Here is a 26,349-nt window from a genome sequence, read left to right on the forward strand (position 1 = left end):
ACATGTCCAATGGTGTCAAAAGCTACGAAGAAAAATCACAATAAGGAAAAAGAGACTGGAAGGGAAGTTATCTTTAGATAGAATTTTCAGGAAAGTGCCTCTCATGTGGTAACAACTGAGCACAAACAAGAATGAAGAGAGGGAGTGAGCCATGTCCAGGCAGAAGGAAAATCAAAGGTAACAGCCCTGCATGTGGACTGTGCACAGTGTTTGAGGAACTGTAAGAAACTGTGTGCCTGGAGTGGGGTGAGCAAGCAGAATGAGGGTAGGAAATGAAGTCTAAGGGGCATCCAGGCGCCAGATCATAAACGACCTTGTTGGCCGTTTAGATTTTGTTGAGTTCAAGCTATATGTTCTTAATACCAGTGAGGACTTCAGGGGTTAAATTAATCTGTGGCCTTTTCTCAGATCTTAGAAGGCTTAGGGCTGGCCTATGTAAGGAGGCTGTGGAGACCATAAAGGGACAAGAGTTCTATCTTTGTGAATCTGAGATCAGCAATCTGGGGCTGGTTTGCCATTTTTCCCCCCTTTAATTCTCGTTTCTCAGGACATTGTGCTCCAAAAGAGAAGATTAAAGAAGAAAGGAAGAATGGCTGTTGGATTTTGTAAAGCCATGTCTCAAGTAAGTTGGTGTTTTCACTTTGTTTCCAGAAATTCTACTTCTTTTTTTAGGACTTTGTGACTTCAGAAAGTCGCAAATAGCCCAGTGAGCACTCTCACAGTTGTCTCTCTCAACTACTTCATATAATCTCTCTATAAATCATTTAGTATCTTTTTTACTCAGTGCTGTGCTCAAATATGTGATGGAAGAGAACTATCCTTTTTAGATAGCTCATGATTTGTTATGCTGGAGATTAGTGCAAGTGGAATAAAGGACAGAGGTGTGATTATTGAGCGCCCTATTAAATAGGGAAGTCAAGGATGGCCTCTCTGAGGAAGTGACATTTAAGCAAAGAAAAACCTCAGTGAAAGTAGGGATTAGGTTTCGTGGAGATTTGGAGAAGAGCTTTAAAAGTAGAAGGAATAGCAAATATGAAGTTATTATGGTGGGAACATGTTTGATGAGCTCTAGGAATATCATTGAGCCAGTATCCTCAGAGGGAAATGAGCACTATGAGATCAGAGGAGTAGCTGGGGAACAAGTTATATAGGCCCTTGAAACTCATGACCAGAACTTTGAGGTTTGTTCTAAGGGTGAAGGAGAGTCATTGGAGTGTTTGTAATGTAATTTGATTTATATTAAAAAAATTTTTTTAATGTTTATTTTTGAGAGAGAGAGAGACACAGAGCACAAGCAGGGGAGGGGCAGAGAGAGAGGGAGACACAGAATCTGAAGCAGGCTCCAGGCTCTGAGCTGGTAGCATAGAGCCCCATGCGGGGCTCCAACCCACAAACCATGAGATCATGACCTGAGCCAAAGTCAGATGCTTAACGAACTGAGCCACCCAGGCACCCCAATTTGATTTATATTTTAAAAGGAAAATAGAAAGGAATTAAGGGTGGAGTGGGCGATCAGTTAGGAGACTATCACAATAATCTAGGTGGAAGGTGATAGCTGCCTGGACCGTGGTGGTATCATTGGAGCTGCTGGGATTGGGGTATATGTTGGAGATAGAAAATGTGGGATTTGGTCAGGGGTTGGTTGTGGAATGTGAGAGGAAGAAAGAAGTCAAGGATAACTACAAAGATTTTTGACCTGGGCAACTGTACAAATGGTTGTGCCATTTACTGAGATGGAAAGACAGGGCAGAATGAGATGGGAACAAAAATTGAGTTCTAGATATATTAAGTTTGTGAGATTGGGTATCCAAGTGCAATATTGATTATACACTGGAATCATGATTGGGGGTGTGAATTTGAGAATGATTAGTGTATTTAAAGCCATAGGACAGGATAGGATTATCTGATTGTGAGTGTCTATAGGAAAGGTGCCCAAGGACTCAATTTGGGTATTCAGTATCTAGAGGCTGACAAGAAGAAGAGGAACCAGCAAGAGAGACTGAGAAGGACTGATGTAGAAGGAAAACCAGAAGAGTGGGGAAGTCAAAAGTACTGAGTATTTCATAGAGGATATGACCAACAGAATTAAATTCTTCTGAGGAAGATGCAGACTGAGAACTGACCATTGGATTTGGTAACTTGGAAACTACTGATATTCTTGACAAGAGCTACTTCATAGAGGGTTTGAGATGAAAGCATCATTACAGTGGGTTCATGAGGGAATACTGGCCTAAAAGGTGAGAATAGAGATGAGTCTAGACCTAAACTGCCCAGTAATGTACCCCGTAGCCACATAAGACTGCTCTGAATTAAGATGTGCTATAACATATATACCAGATTTTTAATTTTTATTAGTATTGTTATTTTTTTATTTTAGAAAGAGAAAGAGAGAGAGAGAGAACAAGTCAGGGAGAGGGACCAAGGGAGAGAGAGAGAGAATTTTAAGCATGCTCCAAGGAGCCTGATGTGGGGCTTGATCCCAGGACCCAGGGATAATGACTTGAGGTGAAATCAAGAGTCAGACATTCAACCAACTGAACCACCCAAGTGCACCAAATATATACCAGATTTTGAAGATTTAGTACAAAAAAAGAATGTAAAACATCTTATTAATAATTTTTAGATTGGGTATATGTTGAAATAATATTTTAGATATAATGGGTTAAATTAAGTATATTATTAAATTTACCTATTTCTGTTTACCTTTTTTTCCTTTTTTGCAATATAACCTAGTGATTCAGCATGACATTTGGTCTTAAACATCTATAAAATGTGTTTTATACTTTTTTCTTACTTTTTTAAAATAAGTTTTACAGTGAGATTAAATAAGATAATAACTGTAAAATGCTTATTAGGGTGTCTGAAATGTAGTAATTGGTCAATAAATAGCAGAATATAAATAGCAGTTATTCTTATTTTTTCCATTATTAAATCTATTTGCTTTGTTGATGTAGCTACTAAAAAATTTTTAACATTTTTTCATTTTTGAGAGAGAGAGACAGAGTGTGAGTGAGGGAGAAACAGAGAGAGAGGGAGACACAGAATCTGAAGCAGCTTCCGGGCTCCAAGTTGTCAGCACAGAGCCTGACGCAGGGCTTGAACCCATGAACTGTGAGATCATGACCTGAGCAGAAGTGGGACATTTAACTGAGCCACCCAGACGCCCCCTAAAAAAATTTATTATGTGGCTTAGATTGTATTTCTATTGGATATTGCTGGTGTAAACAACTCTTTGGAAGAGTTTTCTTATTTTTTTAAAAGTTTCATTTAAGTAATCTGCACACCCAACATGGAGCTCGAACTCACGATCCCAAGATCAAGAGTTGAATGTTTCTCTGACTGAGCCAGTCAGGCACCCCTGGAAGAGTTTTGTTAAGAGGAGTAAGGAAATGGGACAATAACTACAGTGAGATTGTGGAAGGGACTTTATCTATTTATAAGATGAAAGGTATTGCATCAGTTTGTATACTGATAGAAATAATCTAGTAAAGTGAGAAAATACCGATAAGGGAGATATCTTATATTTTCCTGATAATTACAAGGGAGAGAGGTGACAGTGTCTTTGTATGGACAAGTGAAGGGATTGGTCATAGATAGGAGCCTAGAGTTTTATGCATTGAAACAGAGGGAAGACAGAATATATGAGTACGGATACAGGGCAGCAAGGACTTGTAATGAACAAGAAGATGAGGAAGTTCAAAGTGAGAACAGAGTTGGTGGTAGTTTGAGAAAGAGAGAGAGACAGAAACTATGAGAGTTGGAAAGTGAATTTATTAGGGAAGTGTAGTGGTGCTTTTGTGGAATCTCTGGTCATATCCTAGAAGTACATTGGGTTAACATTTTATCAGTCAGGGTTCCAGCAAGAAACTCAAAAGGGGACTCTTTATAAGCTATGATCAGTATATAAAGAAACCACAGAGGATAGTGCTATACCCTGGGACTCATAACAATAAAACTTGGGCCTGAACCCAGAGACAGAGAGATCTGAGTGCAGAGGGCCACTGACAGACATTGTGACCTAGGAGTGAAGGACAGGGACCACACAGGGCGGAGCTGCAAGGAGGGTGCCAGCAGAGTAAAAATTGTGCTTCGCTTGCCTCTCTCTCATCTCTTGTCTGTGGCTGAACCCAACTGAAGATGGGGTCGGGAAAGGGAGTCTATTAATGCAATTAATACAGGTCAACCTCACAGGACATAGAGAAGTGTAGAGGGGCACACGGAAGTTATACAACAGTATGTATTTGTCTGATGTTTTTTCTCTGGCCACATTCACCCACATTTCTACTATGTAGAATAACCATATTTAATATTTATTTATTTTTGCAATTTGATGGACAACAATAGAACATTTAATTTGAAAGCACTAGCAAAAGAGATTATTTTCTCCATAAATTTAAAATATAAAAACCAGCTCAAAAAATAGAAAACTAAATAGAGCAATGTGCAAGAAAGAGTTAACATAGCAGGCCCGAAGCTGCTGTGTTTAGAAGAACCCACTTGCAGGTTGGATTTGGCTGGCGTCTGAGATCTTGGCACTAGATTCATTCTCGGCACTGATATTTTATTATTTTTAATAAAAAATGAGATCATACTCTGCAAAACGGAACTTAAAATGTCATTTTAAGCATTGAGTACTCTTCCTTCCTATGGATATATACTATAGGAAACTACCGTTTATTCACTGAGTGGCAAATATTTACTGTTTACAATGTGACCGGTTTTATAATAGACACTGGATAATCAAGAGATTGTAAAACAGATATCCTTCCCTCATACAGGTTATAGTTCAGTGGTGTAGGCTAAACTCTTATTTTTTGATATGTAAGTTTTTTTCCAGATGTAACCTTCCAATGAAAATTCTATCTAAATATCTTCACATATACTTTATTATGTCTTCAGGACACATTTTTGGAAGTTTTTCCTTACATACAGAGTCTAAGTTTCAGACCATACCCTTTAATTAAAGCCCAATTTAAGGCCTTTCTTCACTTCTCTGACCCATGTAATATCCCAGTTTGGGGAATATAAAGGAATCATCCCTATAAGAATTTCCTGATACATAGTGTATGTAACATAAAACAGCCTTGTTCACATACTTTCATGTTATAAACTCATGTTTCATGCCATAAGCTATTTTTTTCCTGTGTATAGGTCTTTTTTTATTTACAAAAATGTGAAATACTTTTCTCTCAAAATATTTGACAAACCTGGACATGTACTTGCTCCCCAATAATCAGTTTCCTTGGACCACTTAGAGAACTCTGGCAGAAGTCATCTTTTCTGCCAGGACCATATGGGAGCACTTGGCAAATGAGATTTTTTTTTCTTTTTTCTTTTTTTTTAATTTCAGGGTTTGGTGACCTTCCGAGATGTGGCTCTAGATTTTTCCCAAGAGGAATGGGAATGGCTGGACCCATCTCAGAAGGATTTATACAGAGATGTCATGTTGGAGAACTACAGGAACTTGGTATGGCTTGGTAAGGATGTCTCCCCCATAATTCAGAATCTTCCCTCGGGTGTTTTTGCTTCCTCCATTAGGAATATTTAGGTCATCTTGAGTGCTTAGCTGAATTTCTTCTTCCTGTTCCCAGGAAATAATTTGAAGTAGTTTCAAAGAGTTAGAAATGAATAGTTCCCATTGTTGGAGAAGGATGGTTTGGAATAGCAGCATCAGTATGGCGTAGGAATTTGTTAAATTGAAAATTATAGGATCCCACTATAGACCTACAAAATCAGAAACTCTGGGAATAGGCCTAGTAATTTGGGTTTTTTTTTTTTTTTAACGTTTATTTATTTTTGAGACAGAAAGAGATAGAGCATGAACGGGGGAGGGTCAAAGAGAGAGGGAGCCACAGAATCTGAAACAGGCTCCAGGCTCTGAGCTGTCCGCACAGAGCCTGACACGGGGCTCGAACCCATGAACTGTGAGATCGTGACCTGAGCTGAAGTCGGACGCTTAGCCAACTGAGCCACCCAGGCGCCCCAAGTAATTTGGGTTTTAATGAGCCCTCCTAATGATTCTGATGCCCATTAAAGTTTGAGAACCACTGTGGTTTCTGATTCAGTAGGTCTGGGTTGAGGCCTGAGAATTTGCTTTTTTTTTTTTTAATGTTTATTTATTTATTTTGAGAGAGAGAGAGAACACATGTGTGCTGAGCAAGCAGGAAAGGGGCAGAGAGAGAGAGACTCCTAAGCAGGCTTCTATCTGTCAGGGTGAAGCCCAGCTTGGGGCTTGAACTCACAAACCATAAGATCATGACCCGAGCTGAAATCGAGAGTAGGACTCTTTTTTTTCAACGTTTTTTTTTTTTTTTTTTTTGGGGGACAGAGAGAGACAGAGCATGAACAGGGGAGGGGCAGAGAGAGAGGGAGACACAGAATCGGAAACAGGCTCCAGGCTCTGAGCCATCAGCCCAGAGCCCGACGCGGGGCTCGAACTCACGGACTGTGAGATCATGACCTGGCTGAAGTCGGACGCTTAACCGACTGCGCCACCCAGGCGCCCCGAGAGTAGGACTCTTTTTTTTTTTTTTAATTGTTTTTCAATGTTTTTATTTATTTTTGGGACAGAGAGAGACAGAGCATGAACGGGGGAGGGGCAGAGAGAGAGGGAGACACAGAATCGGAAACAGGCTCCAGGCTCGGAGCCATCAGCCCAGACAGAGCCTGACGCGGGGCTCGAACTCACGGACCGCGAGATCGTGACCTGGCTGAAGTCGGACGCCTAACCGACTGCGCCACCCAGGCGCCCCCCGAGAGTAGGACTCTTAACTGACTGAGCCACTCAGGCGCCCTGAGAATTTGCATTTCTAGTAAGTTCCTAGGTGGTGGTGCTTCTGCTCTAGCACTTTGAGAACCACTGCTACGGAAAGAGTTTCATCTTCATCCTTCATACCAACATCATTCCCTTCTCTGGCCCTTCCTCTAATTGCCTTTCTTGCTTAATGACCAAAAGATTGCGTTTGAGTCCTAGAAAGGCTAAAGCAAGTTGATTGTCTCTGTTTGTCTCTTTCTTGCTCTCATTTTTCTTCTCCTGTAAACAGGACTCTCCATTTCTAAGCCCAACATGATCTCCTTATTGGAGCAAGGGAAGGAACCTTGGATGGTGGAGAAAGAGATGTCAGATGGTCAATATGCTGGTGAGTGACAGGGAACTGGACAAGGAGTGTTGTTGTAAGGTGCCAGCCCAACTGGTCATGAGAATGCTTCCCTGCACTTGAGGAGGCTACCCTGGGCTTGGTGGGGCTGGGTTTCTCTCTATTTCTATCAAAGTATATGCTCTATGATTCGTCTAGAAATAACCCAAATCTCAGTCCTTGCCAGCTCTTTTCCTTTTAGGATCGGAAATGTGTACATTTCCAGATTTCATTTTAGAGTTTTTATTTTTATCCAAGTTATTATAAAAGTTATACATGCACATTTCTTAACGAGTCAAGTAGGTTTAAAAGGCATATTCCCTTTAAAAAGGCAGTCTTTTGTTCACCTCCCTAGTTTCCCTCTCCTTAAATGGACCAACTTTCTTTACTTTTGCAACTTTTTTGATGTTTTCTTCATTTCTTTAACAAATACGTATATGTTGCTATTTCTTAATTACTTTTTCAGGTTTAGTCCTCAACCAATATCTTCTAAGAAAATAAGAATTTTGTTTTTGAAAATAAGAATTTAATACTTTCTTATCCTAAATCAAATACATGTATGTGCTCACACAGATACACACACACACACACACACACACACACACACACACACTTCCCATCTCCTCAGTATCATAATTTTGATTGAATCACTGTTCAGGGTTTATATTATTGTGGCTATTTTTTTTTTTAACGTTTATTTATTTTTGAGACAGAGAGAGACAGAGCATGAACGGGGGAGGGGCAGAGAGAGAGGGACACACAGAATCGGAAGCAGGCTCCAGGCTCTGAGCCATCAGCCCAGAGCCTGACGCGGGGCTCGAACTCACGGACCGTGAGATCGTGACCTGAGCTGAAGTCGGACGCTTAACCGACTGAGCCACCCAGGCGCCCCTATATTATTGTGGCTATTAAGTGCTAGTCATAGCCATTCTGTGTATATACCAAGATTACTTTTCCTACACAACTTTTTTTTTAATGTTTATTTATTTTTGAGAGAGAGAGAGAGAAAGAGACACAGCATGAGTGGGGAAGGGGCAGAGAGAGAGGGAGACAGAGAATCCGAAACAGGCTCCAGGCTATGAGCTGTCAGCACAGAGCCTGATGTAGGGCTCGATCTCAGAACTGTGAGATCATGACCTGAGCCGAAGTCAGATGCTTAACCAACTGAGCCACCCAGGTGCCCCTCCATACAACTTTTTATTTTTCCTGGAGTTAATAATTTCTGGGGTGGGGGTGGGGTTGTCTATTTGTTTTTTTTTTTTCCTCTTGATTTTCTGTATACCTATTCCTCACTCAATTCCCAACTCTCCATCAACTATCTAAATCTCTTAAGACAGTCAGACACATTAGGTAATCTATTGATTTTATCATCTTGGAGAAATCTCTCCCAGACTCTTCAGATATACTTCAGTCTGGACAAATTGCTCATTACATCTCCTTGTGCTCAGTTTCGGTTTATCTGATGTTTTCTCGTGATTAGATTGAGGTAACGCATTTTTGGAAAAAGTGCAACAGAAATAATGTTAAGTTCCACTCAGTGCAACATACTGGATTCATAATATTGATATGTCTTTGATCACTTGGTAAGGTAGTGTCTGTCTGGTTTCTCCAATGTAAAGTTACTATTTTTCTATTTGTAATTAATAAGTATCTTAGGGGAGATACTTTGAGGCTATTCAGTTTCTTTGAAATTTTTGCCCACTAATTTTAGCGTTCATTGCCCCATTGGATCTTGTCTGCAATAGTTATTACTGTGATATTGACCTAATGTTGATTTTTCCATTTTCCTCCTTTACATATATTAATTAGGATTGTCTTAGAGAGAAAAACTGTTTCTTTTCTCCCATTTGTTTATTTATTCAATTATTTCTTTATGGAATCATGGATTTTTATTTTTTCTGGGGGAGATAAATCCAATACATCATTATTTTGTTGCTCAAATTGCCCTAGCTTTGACCATTGGGATTTCATTCCAGTTGGTTTCTTTGACCTTTTAACATGCTCCTATCCATTTTCGAGCACTTCCTTCTTCCCCAGCTCTGGGTGTTCCCGGTTCATCTTGTTTTCCTTGCCCCAGCCTTGAATCAGGTCCTGCTCCTAGGAGCTCTGGTTCCTTTTATTGGGAAGTGATGTTTAGAAACCAAGGTGTAGGTGCTATGAGTGCTCATTGCTACTGGGATGTCTTTGCTCCTAGACCCTCACAGCAGATTGAGCTGGCATATATATGTATATATACCAACACACACAGGTACACAGACACTTCTATATTTATTTCTGTCTCAGTCTTTTTTATATATATTAAAATTACCAGTTTATTTTGATATCTTGATTCTAGTTTTACTCCATAGGGCTTATTGTAGCCTTCTTCCTTATCTGTAATTTGTTGTTCTAACAATAAGAAACAATGTATTTACTTATTTACTCAATTTTAGCATACACAAAATTTCAGAATTTCCAAGATACTCCTCTGTTGGAAACAAATTTACTAACTAGATTACATTATTCATATATGGTTCCTTTTGTCTTTAGTCTTATAGTATTCAGCCAAAATACTATTTTTCAAAGTTACTTAGGTTAGGGGCGCCTGGGTGACTCAGTCTGTTGAGCGACCAACTTCGGCTGAGGTCATGGTCTCATGGTTTGTGAGTTCGAGCCCTGCGTTGGGCTCTGTGCTGACAGCTCAGAGCCTGGAGCCTGCTTCGGATTCTGTGTCTCCCTCTCTCTCTGCCCCTCCCCCACTCATGCTCTGTCTCTCTCTGTCTCAGAAATAAATAAACATTTAAAAAAAAAGTTAGGTTAGTTCTTTTAGGTTCATTTGTTACTGTTTGTATTCTGTTTGGGTTCTTACCACATCCTGGTTGATTTTAATTACTTATTTTTTTGGTATCTGAAACATTATTATGCTTTTAAGAATCAGAGCTATACAAAAATACATCCTCAGAAATGTGTTACTCTCTCCTCATCCCCACTATCCTATTTTTATCTCCTTAACTTCTTCCTATCTCTTTCTTATCTGCTTCTTGTAGATACCAATCTCTGTATTTTCAGGTTTGTCCTTTTTTATGTTTCATTTGTACAAATGAGCCAACATATGTGTAGTTTCTTGTAAGTCTTTGTACGTTACATGAAGGGTAGCATACTGTAGATACACTTTGCATTTTACTTTTCTCACTTAACTATATACACAGGCAATCACTCCATATTATTCATGGAGATCTTCCTCATTTTTTTAACAGCTGCAAAATACTTCATTATGTGGGTGTTATGGTAATTTATTTAACTACTTTCTGATGTGTGGACTTTTAGCTGTTTGCACTATTTTGCAGTTATAACCAGTGCTTCAGTAAATAACCATGTTCATACGTATTTTCATAATGTCAAGGCTATGTTTTCAGGAGAGATTATTGGAAATGGGATTCCTGAGTAAGTGCATATGTAGTTTTGTTAGGAGTTGCCACATTCCCCTCCAGAAAGGTTGTGCCAGGCTACTTCTGTATTAATTTTGTATTGCTGCTATAACAAAGTACCACAAATTTAGTGGCTGAAAACAACAGGAATTTATTATCTTATAGCTCTAGAGGTTAGAAGTAGAAAGTGGGTCTTACAGGACTAAAATCAAGATGTCAGCCAAAAAAAAAAAAAAAAAAAGATGTCAGCAGCCTGCCTTTTTTGTGAATGCCTTAGGGAAGAATTTGTTTCTTGCCTTTTTATGCTTTTTTTAAGGACCTTTACTCAGACTTTTATTTTTAATTTTTAAAAATCACTTTATTTTAGGGGCACCTGGGTGGTTCAGTCAGTTAAGCATCTGACTTCAGTTCAGGTCATGATCTTGTAGTTCGTGAGTTCGAGCCCTGTGTCGGGCTCTGTGCTGACAGAGCCTGGAACCTGCTTTGAATTCTGTGTCTTTCTCTCTCTGCCCCTCCCCTGCTCACACTCTGTTTCTCTTTCTCTCTGGAAAATAAATAAACATTAAAAAAAAAAAACACTTTATTTTACATGTGGCATTTACATACAGTATAGAATTGAGTCTTGCTTTGTGAACCAATCTAAGTATCATTTCAATTTAATAGGTGAAAATCCAGGTACATTTTTGATATGTTTGGGCTTAACTCTGTATATTGTTTTATGTGATGTTTTCTGGTATTTACAGTTTTTAAAAAAGACTTTACTTGTCTGTTTTCCTAGGCTTTAATTTGGTCATCTAATACTATAGCTTTTATAATAATGAGGAAGATTTTTTGTTGTGTTGTTCTAGTGTTGTCTTTGAATTTTTTTTTTTTTTTTTTTTTTTGGTGGGGGAAGAGAGACAGCAGGAGAAGGGCAGAGTTAGAGAATCCTAAGCAGGCCCCATGCCCAGTGCAGAGCCTGTCTCAATGGGGCTTCATCTCTTGACCCTGAGATCATGACCTGAGCCAAAATCAAGAGTTGGACGTTTAACTGACTGAGCCACTCAGGCATCCCCTTTTGTTCTAGTGTTATTGTGCTGTTTCTATATACAATATTTATTCTTTCTATTACTTAATAAGTTGGCTTTAAATAAACTAGCCCTTGGGGCGCCTGGGTGGCGCAGTCGGTTAAGCGTCCGACTTCAGCCAGGTCACGATCTCGCGGTCCGTGAGTTCGAGCCCCGCGTCGGGCTCTGGGCTGATGGCTCAGAGCCTGGAGCCTGTTTCTGATTCTGTGTCTCCCTCTCTCTCTGCCCCTCCCCCGTTCATGCTCTGTCTCTCTCTGTCCCAAAAATAAATAAACGTTGAAAAAAAAAAAATAAATAAATAAACTAGCCCTTGATTTTTTAATCTATTACAGATGAGTCAATAAGTAGGTTTATGTCACACCTTCTCTTCCCAAATTGTTAGTTGTATGTTTTTTATATTGTCACAGCATATTATATTTACATGCTGTTCTGTCACATTTATTCCAGCCTTTCATTTTGTCTTTTATGGCTAAATATATTCAGTGTTTTTCACTAGATCCTTTTGCTAAAATTTCTCTGGAAATTTCTCTAGATTGTCCTCTAGCAGTTTCCTCAAAAAGAGCTCATGAAAATAATGTCCCCTCCCCCAAGTTCTATCTTGTTCATAATTGGCCATTCTTTCCTTAAATTTATTATAGCATAGTATTAATGTTGAATATTGTTTATGAAGAAGTCTGACGCCAACTTGATATTTTCCCTTTAAGTATATAATTAGCTTTATATTTTGTTCTGGTCTCCTAGATGGTTCTTTAATTAAAAAAAATTTTTTTTTTGTCGTTTATTCATTATTGAAAGATAGAGAGAGACAGAGCATGAGCGGGGGAGGGGCAGAGAGAGAGACACACACACAGAATCCAAAGCAGGCTCCAGGCTCTGAGCTGTCAGCACAGAGCCCAACGCGGGTTTTGAACTCACAAATCATGAGATCATGACCTGAGCCGAAGTCGGACGCCTAACCGACTGAGCCACCCAGGCACCCCGATGGTTCTTTAATTTTGAAGTTATTTAATTAGATACGTCTCAGTCTGACCATTTTGGATCACTTTTTCCTGAAATGTGTGTTGTCTTTCAGGATGTAGAATCGAGTTTTTATTTCAGGACATATTTTTATTTCTTTTTATAGACAAAGTGAAGAATACAGGAAAGTACAGTGACTAATACAATAAATGGCTACCACCTGGAATTGATCATTGTTAATGTTTTGACATATTTTCATTTTTTGATGAAGAGATAAACTGTCTTAAGTACAAGTTCTCTTTGTTTCTCATTCTCAGTTCATTTTTCCTCATCTGCTTCTTGCTCTGAGAAGCAACGTCATGAGTTCAGCATATGTCCTTCTAATTCATTTCGTAAACATATTTTGTAAATATCTATGCATTTGTTGAAAAACGTTATTTTCTTTAATGTTTATTTATTTTGAGAGAGAAAAAATGTGTGCATGCACACACAAGCCAGGTAGAAGCAGAGAGAGAGGGCGAGAGAGAATCCCAAGCAGGCTCTGCACTGACGTGGGGCTCAATCCCACAACTGTGAGATCATGACATGAGTCGAAACCAAGAGTCAGTTGCTTAACTGACTGAGCTACCCAGGCACTCCAAAAGTGTTTTTTATTTTCATAGGTAGTATTCTTTACATTTTCTTCTACAACTTGCTTGTATTACTCAACATTTTTCTGAGATTTATCCTTGGTAAATCTATGTGTAATATATTTCCATTTTTTAAACTGTTGTATACTATTGCATGTTTTGAATTTGCCACATTTTATGTAACTCTTTCCCTATAGATGGCCATTTAGGTTGTTTCTATTTTTTGCTAACTCACATAGTAGCAGGGTATGTTTCTATGCACATGCACGTAAGAGTTTGTCAAGGGTTTGTACATAGTAGTAAAATTGCTGGAGCATAGGAGTGCACACTTTGTTTTACTTGATACTCAAACTGCTCTTGAACATGATGGTATTATTTATACCTCTACTAACAATATCTGAGAGTTCTAGTTTCCTTATTCCCTTGATATTCTCCAACTTAAGTTTGTGATAATTGCCCTTGATAAATTTTTACCAGTATGATGAAAGAGAAATGCTCTTGAAGTTGTTTTAATTTGCTTAGTAAGACTGAGCATTTTCCCGGAAATGCACTGTCCATTCAGAATTTCTGTTCTGTGAATTACCTTCTCATATTTTTAACCCATTCTTTGAGGTAAGGTTATTTGGCTTTTTCTTACTGACTTTTAGAATTTCTTTTTGTTAAAAAAAAATTTTTTTTTTTATTTTAGAGAGAGAGAAAGCGCATGTGAGTGGAGTGGGGTGGGGAAAGGGAGAGAGAGAGAATTTAAGCTGGCTCCATGCTGAATGTGGAGCCTGACCTGGGGCTCGATCCTGCAATCCTGGGATCATGACCCGAGTCAAAATGACCTCAGTCAACTGACTGAGCCACCCACCCCTAGAACTTTTTTTTAACATATTCTGAGTATTAATCATTTTTCTATGATACGTGTTTTTGTCGTCTTTTCCAGACTCTCCCTTGCCTTTTACCATTGTGGTGCCTTCTCTCACCCAGTTTTTTTTTTTTTTAATGTTTATTTATTTTTGAGAGAGAGAGACAGCACGAAATGGGGAGAGGCAGAGAGAAAGGGAGACAGAGGATTGGACCCTTAACCTACTGAGTCACCCAGGTGCCCTGACTCACCCAGAGGTTTTTTTGTGTGTGGTTTTTTTTTTTTTTAATTTTTTTTAATTTTCTTTTTTATTTTTTAAAATTTACATCCAAATCAGTTAGCATATACTGCAACAATGATTTCAGGAGTAGATTCCTTAGTGCCCCTTACCCATTTAGCCCATCCCCCCTCCCACAACCCCTCCAGCAACCCTCAGTTTGTTCTCCATATTTATGAGTCTCTTCTGTTTTGTCCCCCTCCCTGTTTTTATATTATTTCTGTTTCCTTTCCCTTATTTTCATCTGTTTTGTCTCTTAAAGTCCTCCTATGAGTGAAGTCATATGATTTTTGTCTTTCTCTGACCAATTTCACTTAGCATAATACCCTCTAGTCCCACATAGTTGAAAGATTTCATTCTTTTTGATTGCCGAGTAATACTCCATTGTATATATATACCACATCTTCTTTATCCATTCATCCATCATTGGACATTTGGGCTCTTTCCATACTTTTACAGTCTTCTCCTATAATCCATCTGAGCTTTAATTTTAAAATATGATGTATTAGGCCTTTTTTTCCACATGGAGTTTTCCCAGTACTGTTTATTTGTCCATTTCTTCTCTATTAATTATAATGTCACCTCTGAAATATGCTAAGTCCTTATGTTTGTATGAATCTTGTTTCTGTCCTCTGTTTTTTTTGTTACATTGATCTATTTACTTATTCCTAAGCCAATGCTATACTATTTTCCTTACTATGTAGCATTATATACCTTTAGATGTTTGGTTATTGTTGGTATATAGAAAAAGTATTAATTTGCATTATTGTATCATCTATCTAGCCAGTTCAATATACTCTTTTTTGTAGTAGGTTTTCAACAATTCTCTGAGTGTATTAGTCAACATAAATCTAATTATTTTAACAAAGCCTCAGTGAATAAAAACAATAGGGATTGTTTCTTGCACATGTTACAGTCCAGTGTGAGGTTATCCTGGGCCTCTGCTGCATGCTGTCATTCAGCTATACAGCTCTATTTCATCTGTTGGCTGTGTCATCTCTTAGGACTCACCATTGCCTGGAAGTCCTCTGCGCAATCCTCTGAAGCCAGCCACTGAGAAAGAAAGGGGGAGATAGAAACACACGCACACACACACAAATGGATGAAGGATCTCTCAGGATGTTTTTGATGGACTGGTCTGGAAGTACCATTTGTGGCATCTATCACTTCTGATTAGCCAGAATTCAGTCACTCGGTTGCAAGGGAGTCTGGGAGATGTTTCTATGGACTTAAGAGGAAAAGGCAAACTATTTGCTGGATGTAATAATACCTTTCCAGTGTATATGTTCCCTTTTCCCTTTTCTTATTTTAATTCTACTTTATCAACCACAGTTTCCATATTTGTAATGAACAATTGCTATAATTTTTTTCTTTCTGATATGATGGGACATTTTTAGGGGTTTCAAACTAAATGTGCCTATTTTTTTCTATCCCTAGCACTATGTATTGTATGTACGGATGTATATATTTTAAGCATGAGAGGCTTTTGAATTTTATATATTTTCAGCATCTTTCAAGGCAATTATTTTTTTCTCTTTTACTATTTTTTCTTCTATAAAAGTTATAGAAGAAAAATTCTATAAGAATTTATAATAGGGGCACTTGGGTGGCTCATTTGGTTAAGCGTCCAACTCTTGATTTTGGCTGAGGTCATGATCTCATGAGCATGAGATTAAGCCCTGCGTTGGGCTCCATGCTGAGCATGGATCCTGCTTAAGATTCTCTGTCTCCCCCACTCATGCTCTCTCTCTGTCTCTCTGTCTCTCTCTCAAAATAAATAAATAAACATTAAAAAAAAGAATTTATATAGTAAAGATTTCCTCTTGCTGAACTATTTTTATATTTCTGGATTGCATACTTGCTTCTGTGTATTATTCATTCAATATAGTGGTTGATTCAATTTTTAATATTTAAAGTTTTGCCTGTTATCTATGGGGGAGAATAGTCTGATACCAAGGCAGTGAAATAGATCAGTGGAACAACAGAGAAAGTACAGAAATATACCCATGTACACATGAGAACTTAGTATTTGATAAAGGTAGCTTTTCAAATCAGCAGCATGGAGAGATTTTTTTTAAAGTTAAGGATGGTATTTTTATAATACTGGATTTTGGAAAGTCTTTCTTAAAATGACATCAAGGCAAGACTCTATAATGGAAAACTGGGAGATTTGACTTCATAACATGTTTTCAAAATTTTTATCGAAAGCACTATAAATGAAGATGACATGTGACAATAAAAAATGATGTGACAATAAAAAATGGCAATTTGAGGGAAAAAAATACTATAAAGCCTTAATGCCATAAATGTATAAATGACTTCTTTAAACCACTTAAAAGAAAATGCTAGTGCAATTAAAATATGTGTGAAGGATATGAATAAAGAATTCACCAAAGATGAAACCACAAAATACATAGTCAGTACATGTATTTTATATCAATATATAAAAATCCTCTTTTCTATAATCAGAAATTTGGAAATTATAAAATAATGAGGTACTCTTTCCTTACAGGGGCAAAGATTTTAGAATGATGTTAGGATAGATGAGTTTGATGACATGTACTTTATGTTCTGGTAGTAATGCAAATTGATAAGAATTATTTTGGAGGGCAGTTTGACAATGGATATTAATAGTTAAAATATGTATCTATATAGTGTTATTTAATTCTTTTATAAATCTATAGAAATATAAAATTGTGCAAAACAGACTGCTGTTTATTTGATTTGTAAGTAATTACTTTTTTAAAAAGTTGGTTATGAGGAATCATGAAAAATACACACGTGAGACATTTTATTTTAACTGTATAACATATATAAATATTCATTAATTTTCTGATAAAGTTATAAAGCCTTTATTTGAATATGATCTGTTGGAGTTTAATACTGTCCTCCTTATATAAGCCACACTCATGATGCACTATCTACAATATCTATTGCTCATTTTTTTTTAAGCAAAGCATAACATTTCAAACCAGTGTGAATAAAGAATCTTTGTAGAGATTTTAACGTTTTTAATAGGCTTTCACAATTCTTTTCCACATGGAATACAAAAGCAAGTTTTTAAGTGACACACTTTTAGCCTATTTTTCTAAAAACTTTCAACTTAGTTTTCATTAAAAAACAACTTTCTTAGTCTTTCTCAGTCTGAGTTATTTCACTTAGCATAATTCCCTTTAGGTCCGTATGTTTTCACTCATATCTGGAATCTAAAAGAAACAAAACAAATGAAACAAACTCAAAGTAGAATCAGAGAACTCAAGTAGAATGGAGAACAAACTGACATTTGCCAGAGGGAAGGAAGTGGAAGGATGGGCAAAATGGGTGAAGGGGAGTGGGAGATACAGGCTTCCAGTTATGGAATGAGCAAGTCATGGGAGGGAATAAAACACACAGCATAGGGAATCCAGTCGTTGATATTATAATAGCATTGTATGGTGACAGATAGTAAGTACACTTGTGGGGAGCATAGCATAAGGTATACAGAATTTGGATCACTGTGTTGTATACCTGAAACTAATTAACATTGTATTTAAAAATTATTTTTCTCCAAATTTTTATTTAAATTCCAGTTAGTTAACAAACAGTGTAATATTAGTGTCAAGTGTAGAATTTAGTGATTAATCACATACATACAAACCCAGTGCTCATTACAAGTACCCTCCTTAATACCTATCACCTATTTAATCCATCCCTCTGCCCACCTCCCTCCAGTAACCATCAGTTTGTTCTCTGTAGTTAAGAGTCTGTTTCTTAGTTTGCTTCTCTCTTTTTTGCCCCTGCTATATTCATTTGTTTTTGTTTCTTAAATTCCACATGAGTGAAATCATATGGTCTGTGTCTCTCTCTGACTGACTTATTTTGCTTAGCATAATACTCTACAGCTCCATCCACAGCATTGCAAATGGGAACATTTCATTCATTTTTTATGGCTGAGTAATAATCCATTGTATATATGTACCACATCTTTATCCATTCATCAGTCAATGGACATTTGGGATGTTTTCATAATTTGGCTATTGTTGGTACCTCTGCCGTAAACATCAGGGTGCATGTATCCCTTCACATCAGTATTTTTGTATCCTTTGGGTAAATTCCTAGTAGTGCAGTTGCTGATTTGTAGGGTAGTTCTATTTTTAACTTTTTGAGAAACCTTCATACTGTTTTCCATAATGGCTGCAACAGTTTATATTACCACCAATAGTGTAAGAGCATTCCCCTTTCTCCCCATCTTTGTTAATACTTGTTTCCTGAGTTGTTCATTTTAGCCATTCTGACTAGTGTGAGGTGATATTGGAGTTTTGATTTGTATTTCCTTGATGATGAGTGATGATAAGCATCTTTTCATGTGTTAGTTGGCCATCTGTATGTCTTCTTTGGGAAAATGTCTATTTATGTCTTCTGCCCATCTCTTCACTGGATTATTTGATTTCTGGGTGTTGAGTTTGATAAGTTCTTTATATATTTTGGATACTAACCCTTTATTAGATACATCATTTGCAAATATCTTCTCCCATTTTGTAGGTTGCCTTTTAGTTAGTTTTGTTGATTGTTTCCTTCTCTGTGCAGAAGTTTTTTATTTTGATTAAGCCCAATAGTTTATTTTTGCTTTTGTTTTCCTTGCCTCAGGAGACATATCTAGTAAGAAGTGGCTATGGTCGATGTCTAAGAGGTTACTGCCTATATTCTCCTCTAGGATTTTGATGGTTTCAGGTTTCACATTTAACAAATATTGAATTTATTTTTGTGTATGGTAGAGAAACTAGTCCAGTTTCATTCTTTTGCATGTTGCTGTCCAGTTTCCCCAACACCATTTGTTGAAGAGACTGTCTTTTTCCATTAATATTCTTTCCTGCTTTGTTGAAGATGAATTGACCATATACTTGTGAGTTCATTTCTGGGTTTTCTATTCTGTTTCATTGATCTATGTATCTGTTTTTGTGCCAGTAACCATACTGTCTTGATGATTACAGCTTTATAATATAACTTGAAGTCTGGAATTGTGATGCCTCTAGCTTTGCTTTTCTTTTTCAAGATTACTTTGGCTATTCGGGGTCTTTTGTGGTTCCATACAAATTTTAGGATTGTTTTTTCTAGCTCTGTGAAAAATGCTGTTGGTGTTTTGATATGGATTGCATTAAATGTGTAGATTGCTTTGGGTAATAATAGACATTTTAACAACATTTGTTATTCTTCTGTGGCTCCTGTAATATGAATGTTACTACTTTTGATGGAGTCACTGAGTTTTCAAAGTCTATTCTTTGATCCATAATTCTTTCTCTCTTTTGTTCAGCTTCATTATTTTCCATTATTCTATCTTTAATATCACTTATTTGTTCCTATGCTTTTTCCATCCTTGTGGTCATTACATCCATTCTGTTTGAATCTCAGTTATTGTATTTTTCATTTCCCACTGATTGTTTTTTAACTCTTTTATCTCTGTGGTAAGGGCCTCCCTGAAGTCTTCCATTTTTTTTCTCAAGCCCAGTAAGTATTCTTATGATTGTTTCTTTAAATTTTCCATCAGGCATATTACTTATGTCTGTTTCCATTAGATCTCTGGCTCTGACCTTGTTCTTTCTTTTGGGATGAATTCCTACACCTTGACATTCTGTCTCTGACTTCTTCTGTATGTTAGAAAAGCCTGTTATGTTTCCTGCTCCTGAGAGTAATGGCTTTATGAAGAAGAGCTCATCTAGTGTCCAGGGCATGGTGCTTCAAGGAATGTCTCTGGTGTGTACTATGTGCCCTGTGTTATGTTTTTTGGCTGCTCTTTCAGGCCAGTCATCTGCAGAGGCTCTCCTTGCCTGCAGTGGGCAGTGTTTGGTCCTTGGCCAGAATGTAGTGAGTTTTTTTTTTCTTTTTTAAACGTTTATTTATTTTTGAGACAGAGAGAGACAGAGCATGAATGGGGAAGGGGCAGAGAGAGAGGGAGACACAGAATCGGAAGCAGGCTCCAGGCTCTGAGCCATCAGCCCAGAGCCCGACGCGGGGCTCGAACTCACGGACTGTGAGATCGTGACCTGAGCCGAAGTCGGACGCTCAACCGACTGAGCCACCCAGGCGCCCCCTTTTTTTTTTTTAAACGTTTATTTATTTTTGAGACAGAGAGACACAGAGCATGAATGGGGAAGGGGCAGAGAGAGAGGGAGACACAGAATCAGAAGCAAGAATGTAGTGAGTTTTAACTAGATGTGGTTATGTACCTGAAACTATGTAACATTATGTGTCAGCTATACTCAAAAACATTTTTTTGTAATCTCTTTCAACACTCATTAAAATTTTTTTTGAAAAATGTTTATTTATTGCAACTACATGGATGGAACTAGAGGGTATTATGCTAAGCGAAATTAGAGAAAGACAAATATCATGTGACTTCACTCATATGAGGACTTTAAGACATAGAACAGATGAACATAAGGGAAGGGAAGCAAAAATAATATAAAAACAGGGATGGAGACAAAACATAAGAGATTCCTAAATATAGAGAACAAACAGAGGGTTGCTGGAGGGATTATGGGAGGGGGGATGGGTTAAATAGGTAAGGGGCATTAAGGAATCTACTCCTGAAATCATTGTTGCACTATATGCTAACTAATCTGGATGTAAATTTAAAAAATAAAGTAACAATAAGAAGATGTTTATTTTTGAGACAGAGAGAGCATGAGCAGGGAAGGGGCAGAGACAGGGGAAGACACAGAATCCTTAGCAGGCTCCAGGCTTGGAGCTGTCAGCACAGAGCCCAATGCAGGGCTCAAACTCACAAACCGTGAGATCATGACCTTAGCTGAAGTTGGACACCCAACCAACTGAGCCACCCATCCACCCCAACAGTATTTTAATTTTTTTAAAAAATATATTTTTTTATTTGAGTAAACTCCATCATCCTGAACACACTTAGTTGAAGGGAATCTTATGGAAAAAACACATGGAAGGATTCCATATCTATCTGAATATGTATGAGAGGTGCAGCTAAGGACCAGCTAACATTTTCCTTTTTTTTTTTTTTTAAGTAATCTCTACACCCCATGTGGGGTTTGAATTTACAATCCCAAGATGAAGAGTCACATGCTCTACTGACTGAGCCAACCAGGCACCCTTTTCCTTTTTTCTTTTATTAAAAAGAATTTTTTTAATGTTTAGTTTTGAGAGAGAGACAGAGACAGAATGTGAGTGGGGGAGTGGCAGAGGGAGAAGGAGACACAGAAGCTGAAGTAGGTTCCAGGCTTAGAGCTGTCAGCACAGAGCCTGATGCAGGGCTCAAACCCAAAGACCGTAAGATCATGACCTGAGCTGAAATTGGATGCTTAACTGATTGAGCCACCCAGGCGCCCCTCCTTTTTTCTTTTAAATAGAAATAATATTTATTAGAAAATATTCAAGCAATTAACAAATGTATAAAGTAGAAAGTATACTCTCTCAAGATACCATCCAAAGACCACTCCTATTCATGGTTGGATCTGTATTTTTCTACAGTGTCTCTTGCACAGATACACACACACACACACACACACACACACACACACAATTTTTATATGCATCTATTTTCAACTTGCTTAAAAAAACTTTTTTAACTTAAAACATTGTATTGATGAGGATGTGGAGAAAAAGCAACCCTAGTGTACTGCCAGTGGGAATGTAAACTGGTACAGCCACTGTGGAAAACAGTATACAAGCCCCCCCGCCCCAAATTAAAAGTAGAAATACCATATGTTACAATAATTCCACCAGTGAGTATTTACCTGAAGAAAATGAAAACACTAATTCAAAAAGATACATGCACCCATATATTTATTGCAGCATCATTTGTAATAGTCAAGATATAGAAGTAACCTAAGTGTCCATCAATAGACAAATGGAGAAGTAAGATACGGTGTATATATGCACAATGGAATATTACGAAACCATAAAAAGACACAATCTTGCCATTTGTGACAACACTGATGGACCTCTACGGGGCATTAGGCTAAGTGAAATAAGACTGAGAAAGACAGGGGCGCCTGGGTGGCGCAGTCAGTTAAGCGTCCGACTTCAGCCAGGTCACGATCTCGCGGTCCGGGAGTTCGAGCCCCGCGTCGGGCTCTGGGCTGATGGCTCAGAGCCTGGAGCCTGTTTCCGATTCTGTGTCTCCCTCTCTCTCTGCCCCTCCCCCGTTCATGCTCTGTCTCTCTCTGTCCCCAAAATAAATAAACGTTGAAAAAAAAATTAAAAAAAAAAAAAAAAGACTGAGAAAGACAAATACCATATGATTTTACTCAGAAGTGGAATCTAAAGAAACTAAAACAAAAAGCAGAATCAGACTTATAAATATGGCGAACAAACTTATGGTTGTGAGAGAGAAGTGGGGAAGGGGATGAACTACAGAGCTCTTTGCTCTGATATCTACATCCCATAAGCTTGCATGCTTCAGGTGTTTCTCTTGACATTTCCCTATAATATTAGAGAATTTTACAAGTCACCCTGGTTGAGTCCTTTCCTAGGGATTTTAATGAAATGAAGGTATAAAATGCAATGCTTAGGTCATATTATTGGTCCGGAAACTTTTTTTCTTCAGAATTTTTTTTATATTATTGCTCATTTTTTGCCATGAATCCTTTAAAATAATTTCATAAGTTCAGAAATAAAATCCTTGATTTTATAAAAATAAAATTCTGATTGAAACTGACCTGATACAAATTAAGTTGGGGTAAACAAGCATGTGTATCCATTTTTTTTCTTTTGGTACAGTTATATCTTACATTTTTATTTACTTAAATCTTCTTTGAAAAAATCTTTGAAATAATTTCATACCATTTTATGGGACCTTTTTGGTGTTTCTATATACCATATTCCCTTCTCTCTTCCAGTCACTTCTGTACCAATTGTAATCTCATTTCCTTTACTTCAAATTCTCTTGCACTGTCTTACCACTTGCAGTCTGGCTTCTACCCCTCTAATTTTGCTAAATCCAGGTATCTTTATTTTTTACTTGTCAGCATACTGAGATGTATAAGATAGTTCTGCTATCCTTTTTCTCTGTCCAAAGTTCTGTTCTGTTTCTCTCTCCCTTTAACCTACTCCTGTCCCTATTTTTCTGTCTTTTCCTCGTTCAAACATAAGATCTTTGTCATGTTACTTTGGATCTCTATCCAGTGCTGTCTAGTAGAACATTCTGTGAGGATGGTTATGATCTGTGTTTGTGCTTTCCAGTATTGTAGCCACTAGCCATATTTGGCTGTTGAGCACTTGAAATATGACGAGGCATTACTGAAAAACTGAATTAAAATTTTTTTATTTTAATGAATTTAAATATGTGTTGAATTGCCATATGTGGTTAGTGGCTACCATATTGGACAGCATAGCTCCATACAGGTTTTGTTTTTGCTTTTTGGTTTTATTTTTGGAGAGAGACAGAGCACAACTAGGAGAGAGGGACAGAGAGAGAGAATCCCAGGTAGGCTCCATGCTCAGTGTGGAGCCTGATGCGGAGCTCAGTCTTATTACCCTGGGATCATGACCTGAGCTGAAATCAAGAGTCAGATGCTCAACTGACTGAGCCACCTAGGTTCCCCTCTATATGGCTTTTTAAAGGTGAAGATCCAATCTCTAAGTCTATGGGTCATTGGTCAAGCTATTCACTGGAACATGAATTCTGGGCTTTAGCAGTAAACTTTCTCCTTCTTCAGACTTCCCCTTAGGTCCTGTCCTTTTTTCCCCAGATTTCCTACTAGAATCTTCTGGGTTTCATGCCAGGAGATTACTTACTTCATCAGGATATCTACCAGTTTGTCTACTGCTCATCAGTTCAGCATGTGGGAGACTCTACAGTCTAGTAAGAAAGAACTTTTCCTCTTCCAACAATAAATAACTATGCTTAATACTTTTTGTGCAGTTCTAATTGGATTCCAAAGTTGATCATACTTTGATTTTTAATTTCATCCATTTATAGATTATAATTAGTTGGAAATCACACATCTCTAATTGCCTGGATATATTTTAACCCCAAAGGGTTTACTTCTCCCATTCTGTGTCTTGCCACTTGACCATCAGTCTATTTCATAATCCCTTTTCAGACATAGTGGTGTACGTATAAGAATAACTGAATGAATACATATTAATTTGTTTCATTGTGCGATAAGTGTCACTGAATACCTATAATGAACCAGATACTCCTAGATATTTTCTAAATTTATTATCCTTTATTCTTATACCATACTAGTAAGGTCACCTCATTTTGCCTGCTGTGAAACTGAGGCTTAAGAGGTGGGTTAATCAATTTGTTAAAGGTAGAATAACTAGCTAGCTAGATGCAGAAGTAGGATTAAACTCGCCTATGACCCCAAACCCTATGTTGTTTCCATTGTGACACATGGATGCCCATTTGGCTCTCTCCCAATTTACCTGAATCCATAACTTCCCTTTTCCCCTCAATCACTGATATGAGTGAGTTGTCTTCTCTCTTTTGCTGAATGTCACCATAGTATCTTAATACCACTGATTTCTAAGTATTTCTTTACTCCAAGCATAATGAATATGTCTTCCTTCGTACTTACTTCTTGCTGTATACTTTCCCTAGGCTATACTCTATACTTTCCCCTGGAGTGCCCTATATGGAGTTCCTTCCCCTATAGTATTCATTTGCCTAAGTACAGAATATCTTTTTTTTTTTTTTTCCACAAAAAAGCTTGGAGCTCTAGGCATCTGGTTGGAGCTCTAGGCATCTGATGTTGGAAAATGTTTGTAATCTTCTCCCATCAGTCTTCTTTTACTCAGCATTACAGTAGGTATTGTATAAAGCTTCTGGAATAGAGAAAAGGTTTATTCTTGGTAAGAGGAAATGTAGTGACCCTAGGTGATGAATATAGGAAAGGTGGTTCTAGGAGAGTTGGTGAGGGAACAGAATGAGTTTCTGCCAAAAAAAAGAAAAAAAAAAGAAAGAAGAAAGAAAGAAAGAAAAGAACAATAGTGTAGACCTAACAGAGGATAAGTGAACAAATTCCTCTCAGGCCTTGGTTGAGATAGAGCCCCAAGTATGAGAAAATCTGTGGCTGTGCATAGGAGGGATAGGTAGGGATGGGGCTTTCCTTGAGTGGAGGCTGTATTGGAAAGAAGAAAGATACAGATGCATAATGTGTTCTTTGCTTTTTAATTTGTGCTGACCTGGCCTGGAAGCAGCTTTTCTTTCAATAGATGGGATGCTGTTCTGGAAAAGACTATAATTAACTAAAAAAAAAAAAAAATGCTAACATGTACAGTTCTAAAATAATCCCTGTGAATATCAAAACATGAAAGTGACTGTTAATAAAATAATCACTGCATTTTGGAAGCTTGATCATAGCCTTGAAAATAAAGCTCAGATTCTCCAGGAATTATTCCTTAACTAAACTAGTGAGTTTTGATCTCTCTTTTCTGACACTTATATTACTAATAATCTGTATCATATTAGCTAGTCCTTCATTATGTGTCATGTTGAATTTTTGTATGCACAAGTTTCACCTCCTTAGAGTTTAAAAAAGGGAGAAGCACCTGTGTGTGTCTCAGACTTTTTTTTCTCTACTGGATGCTGGGCACATAGTAGTAGATTCTGTACAGTTGAATATATTGGCTGATTATTGTGTGTGACATGAAAAGGACTTTCTCAGGGCGCCTGGGTGACTCAGTTGATTGAACATCCAACTTCAGCTCAGGCCATGATCTCACGGTTCATAAGTTCGAGCCCTGAGTCGGGCTCTGTGCTGGCAGCTCAGAGTCTGGAGCCTGCTTTGGATTCTGTGTCTCCCTCTCTCTCTCTGCCTCTCCCCTGCTCATGCTCTGTCTCTCTCTCTCAAAAATGGATAAACTTTAAAAAAAAAAAGACAAGGACTTTTTCATTTTCCTTTTTTTAAATGTTTATTTATTTTTGATAGAGAGAGAGAGACAGACAGAGCACAAGCAGGGGAGGGGCAGAGAGAGAGGGAGATACAGAATATGAAGCAGGCTCCAGGCTCTGAGCTGTCAGCACAGAGCCCTGACACGGGGTTTGAACTCAAGAACTGTGAGATCATGACCTG

At 37.8% G+C, this 26,349-nt stretch overlaps 1 protein-coding gene across 3 annotated transcripts in view; it reads left to right on the forward strand.

Moving 5' to 3' along the window:
• ZNF527 (zinc finger protein 527) overlaps nucleotides 1-26,349 on the forward strand; it is a 32,553-nt gene that overhangs the window by 3,127 nt on the left and 3,077 nt on the right. Inside the window, exons 2-4 of one of the 3 annotated variants that reach the window (XM_043600637.1) lie at nucleotides 548-622; nucleotides 5,351-5,477; nucleotides 7,044-7,139. In XM_043600637.1, coding sequence (XP_043456572.1) covers nucleotides 590-622; nucleotides 5,351-5,477; nucleotides 7,044-7,139 — 256 coding nt within the window. In that variant the 5' untranslated portion in view covers nucleotides 548-589. Of the gene's footprint in view, nucleotides 1-547; nucleotides 623-5,350; nucleotides 5,478-7,043; nucleotides 7,140-24,018; nucleotides 24,132-26,349 lie in introns of those variants that run through there. The other 2 variants (XM_043600638.1, XM_043600639.1) reach the window with 2 other exon arrangements.

Source organism: Prionailurus bengalensis, chromosome E2, assembly GCF_016509475.1.
Source record: "Prionailurus bengalensis isolate Pbe53 chromosome E2, Fcat_Pben_1.1_paternal_pri, whole genome shotgun sequence".
Lineage (NCBI taxonomy): Eukaryota > Metazoa > Chordata > Mammalia > Carnivora > Felidae > Prionailurus > Prionailurus bengalensis.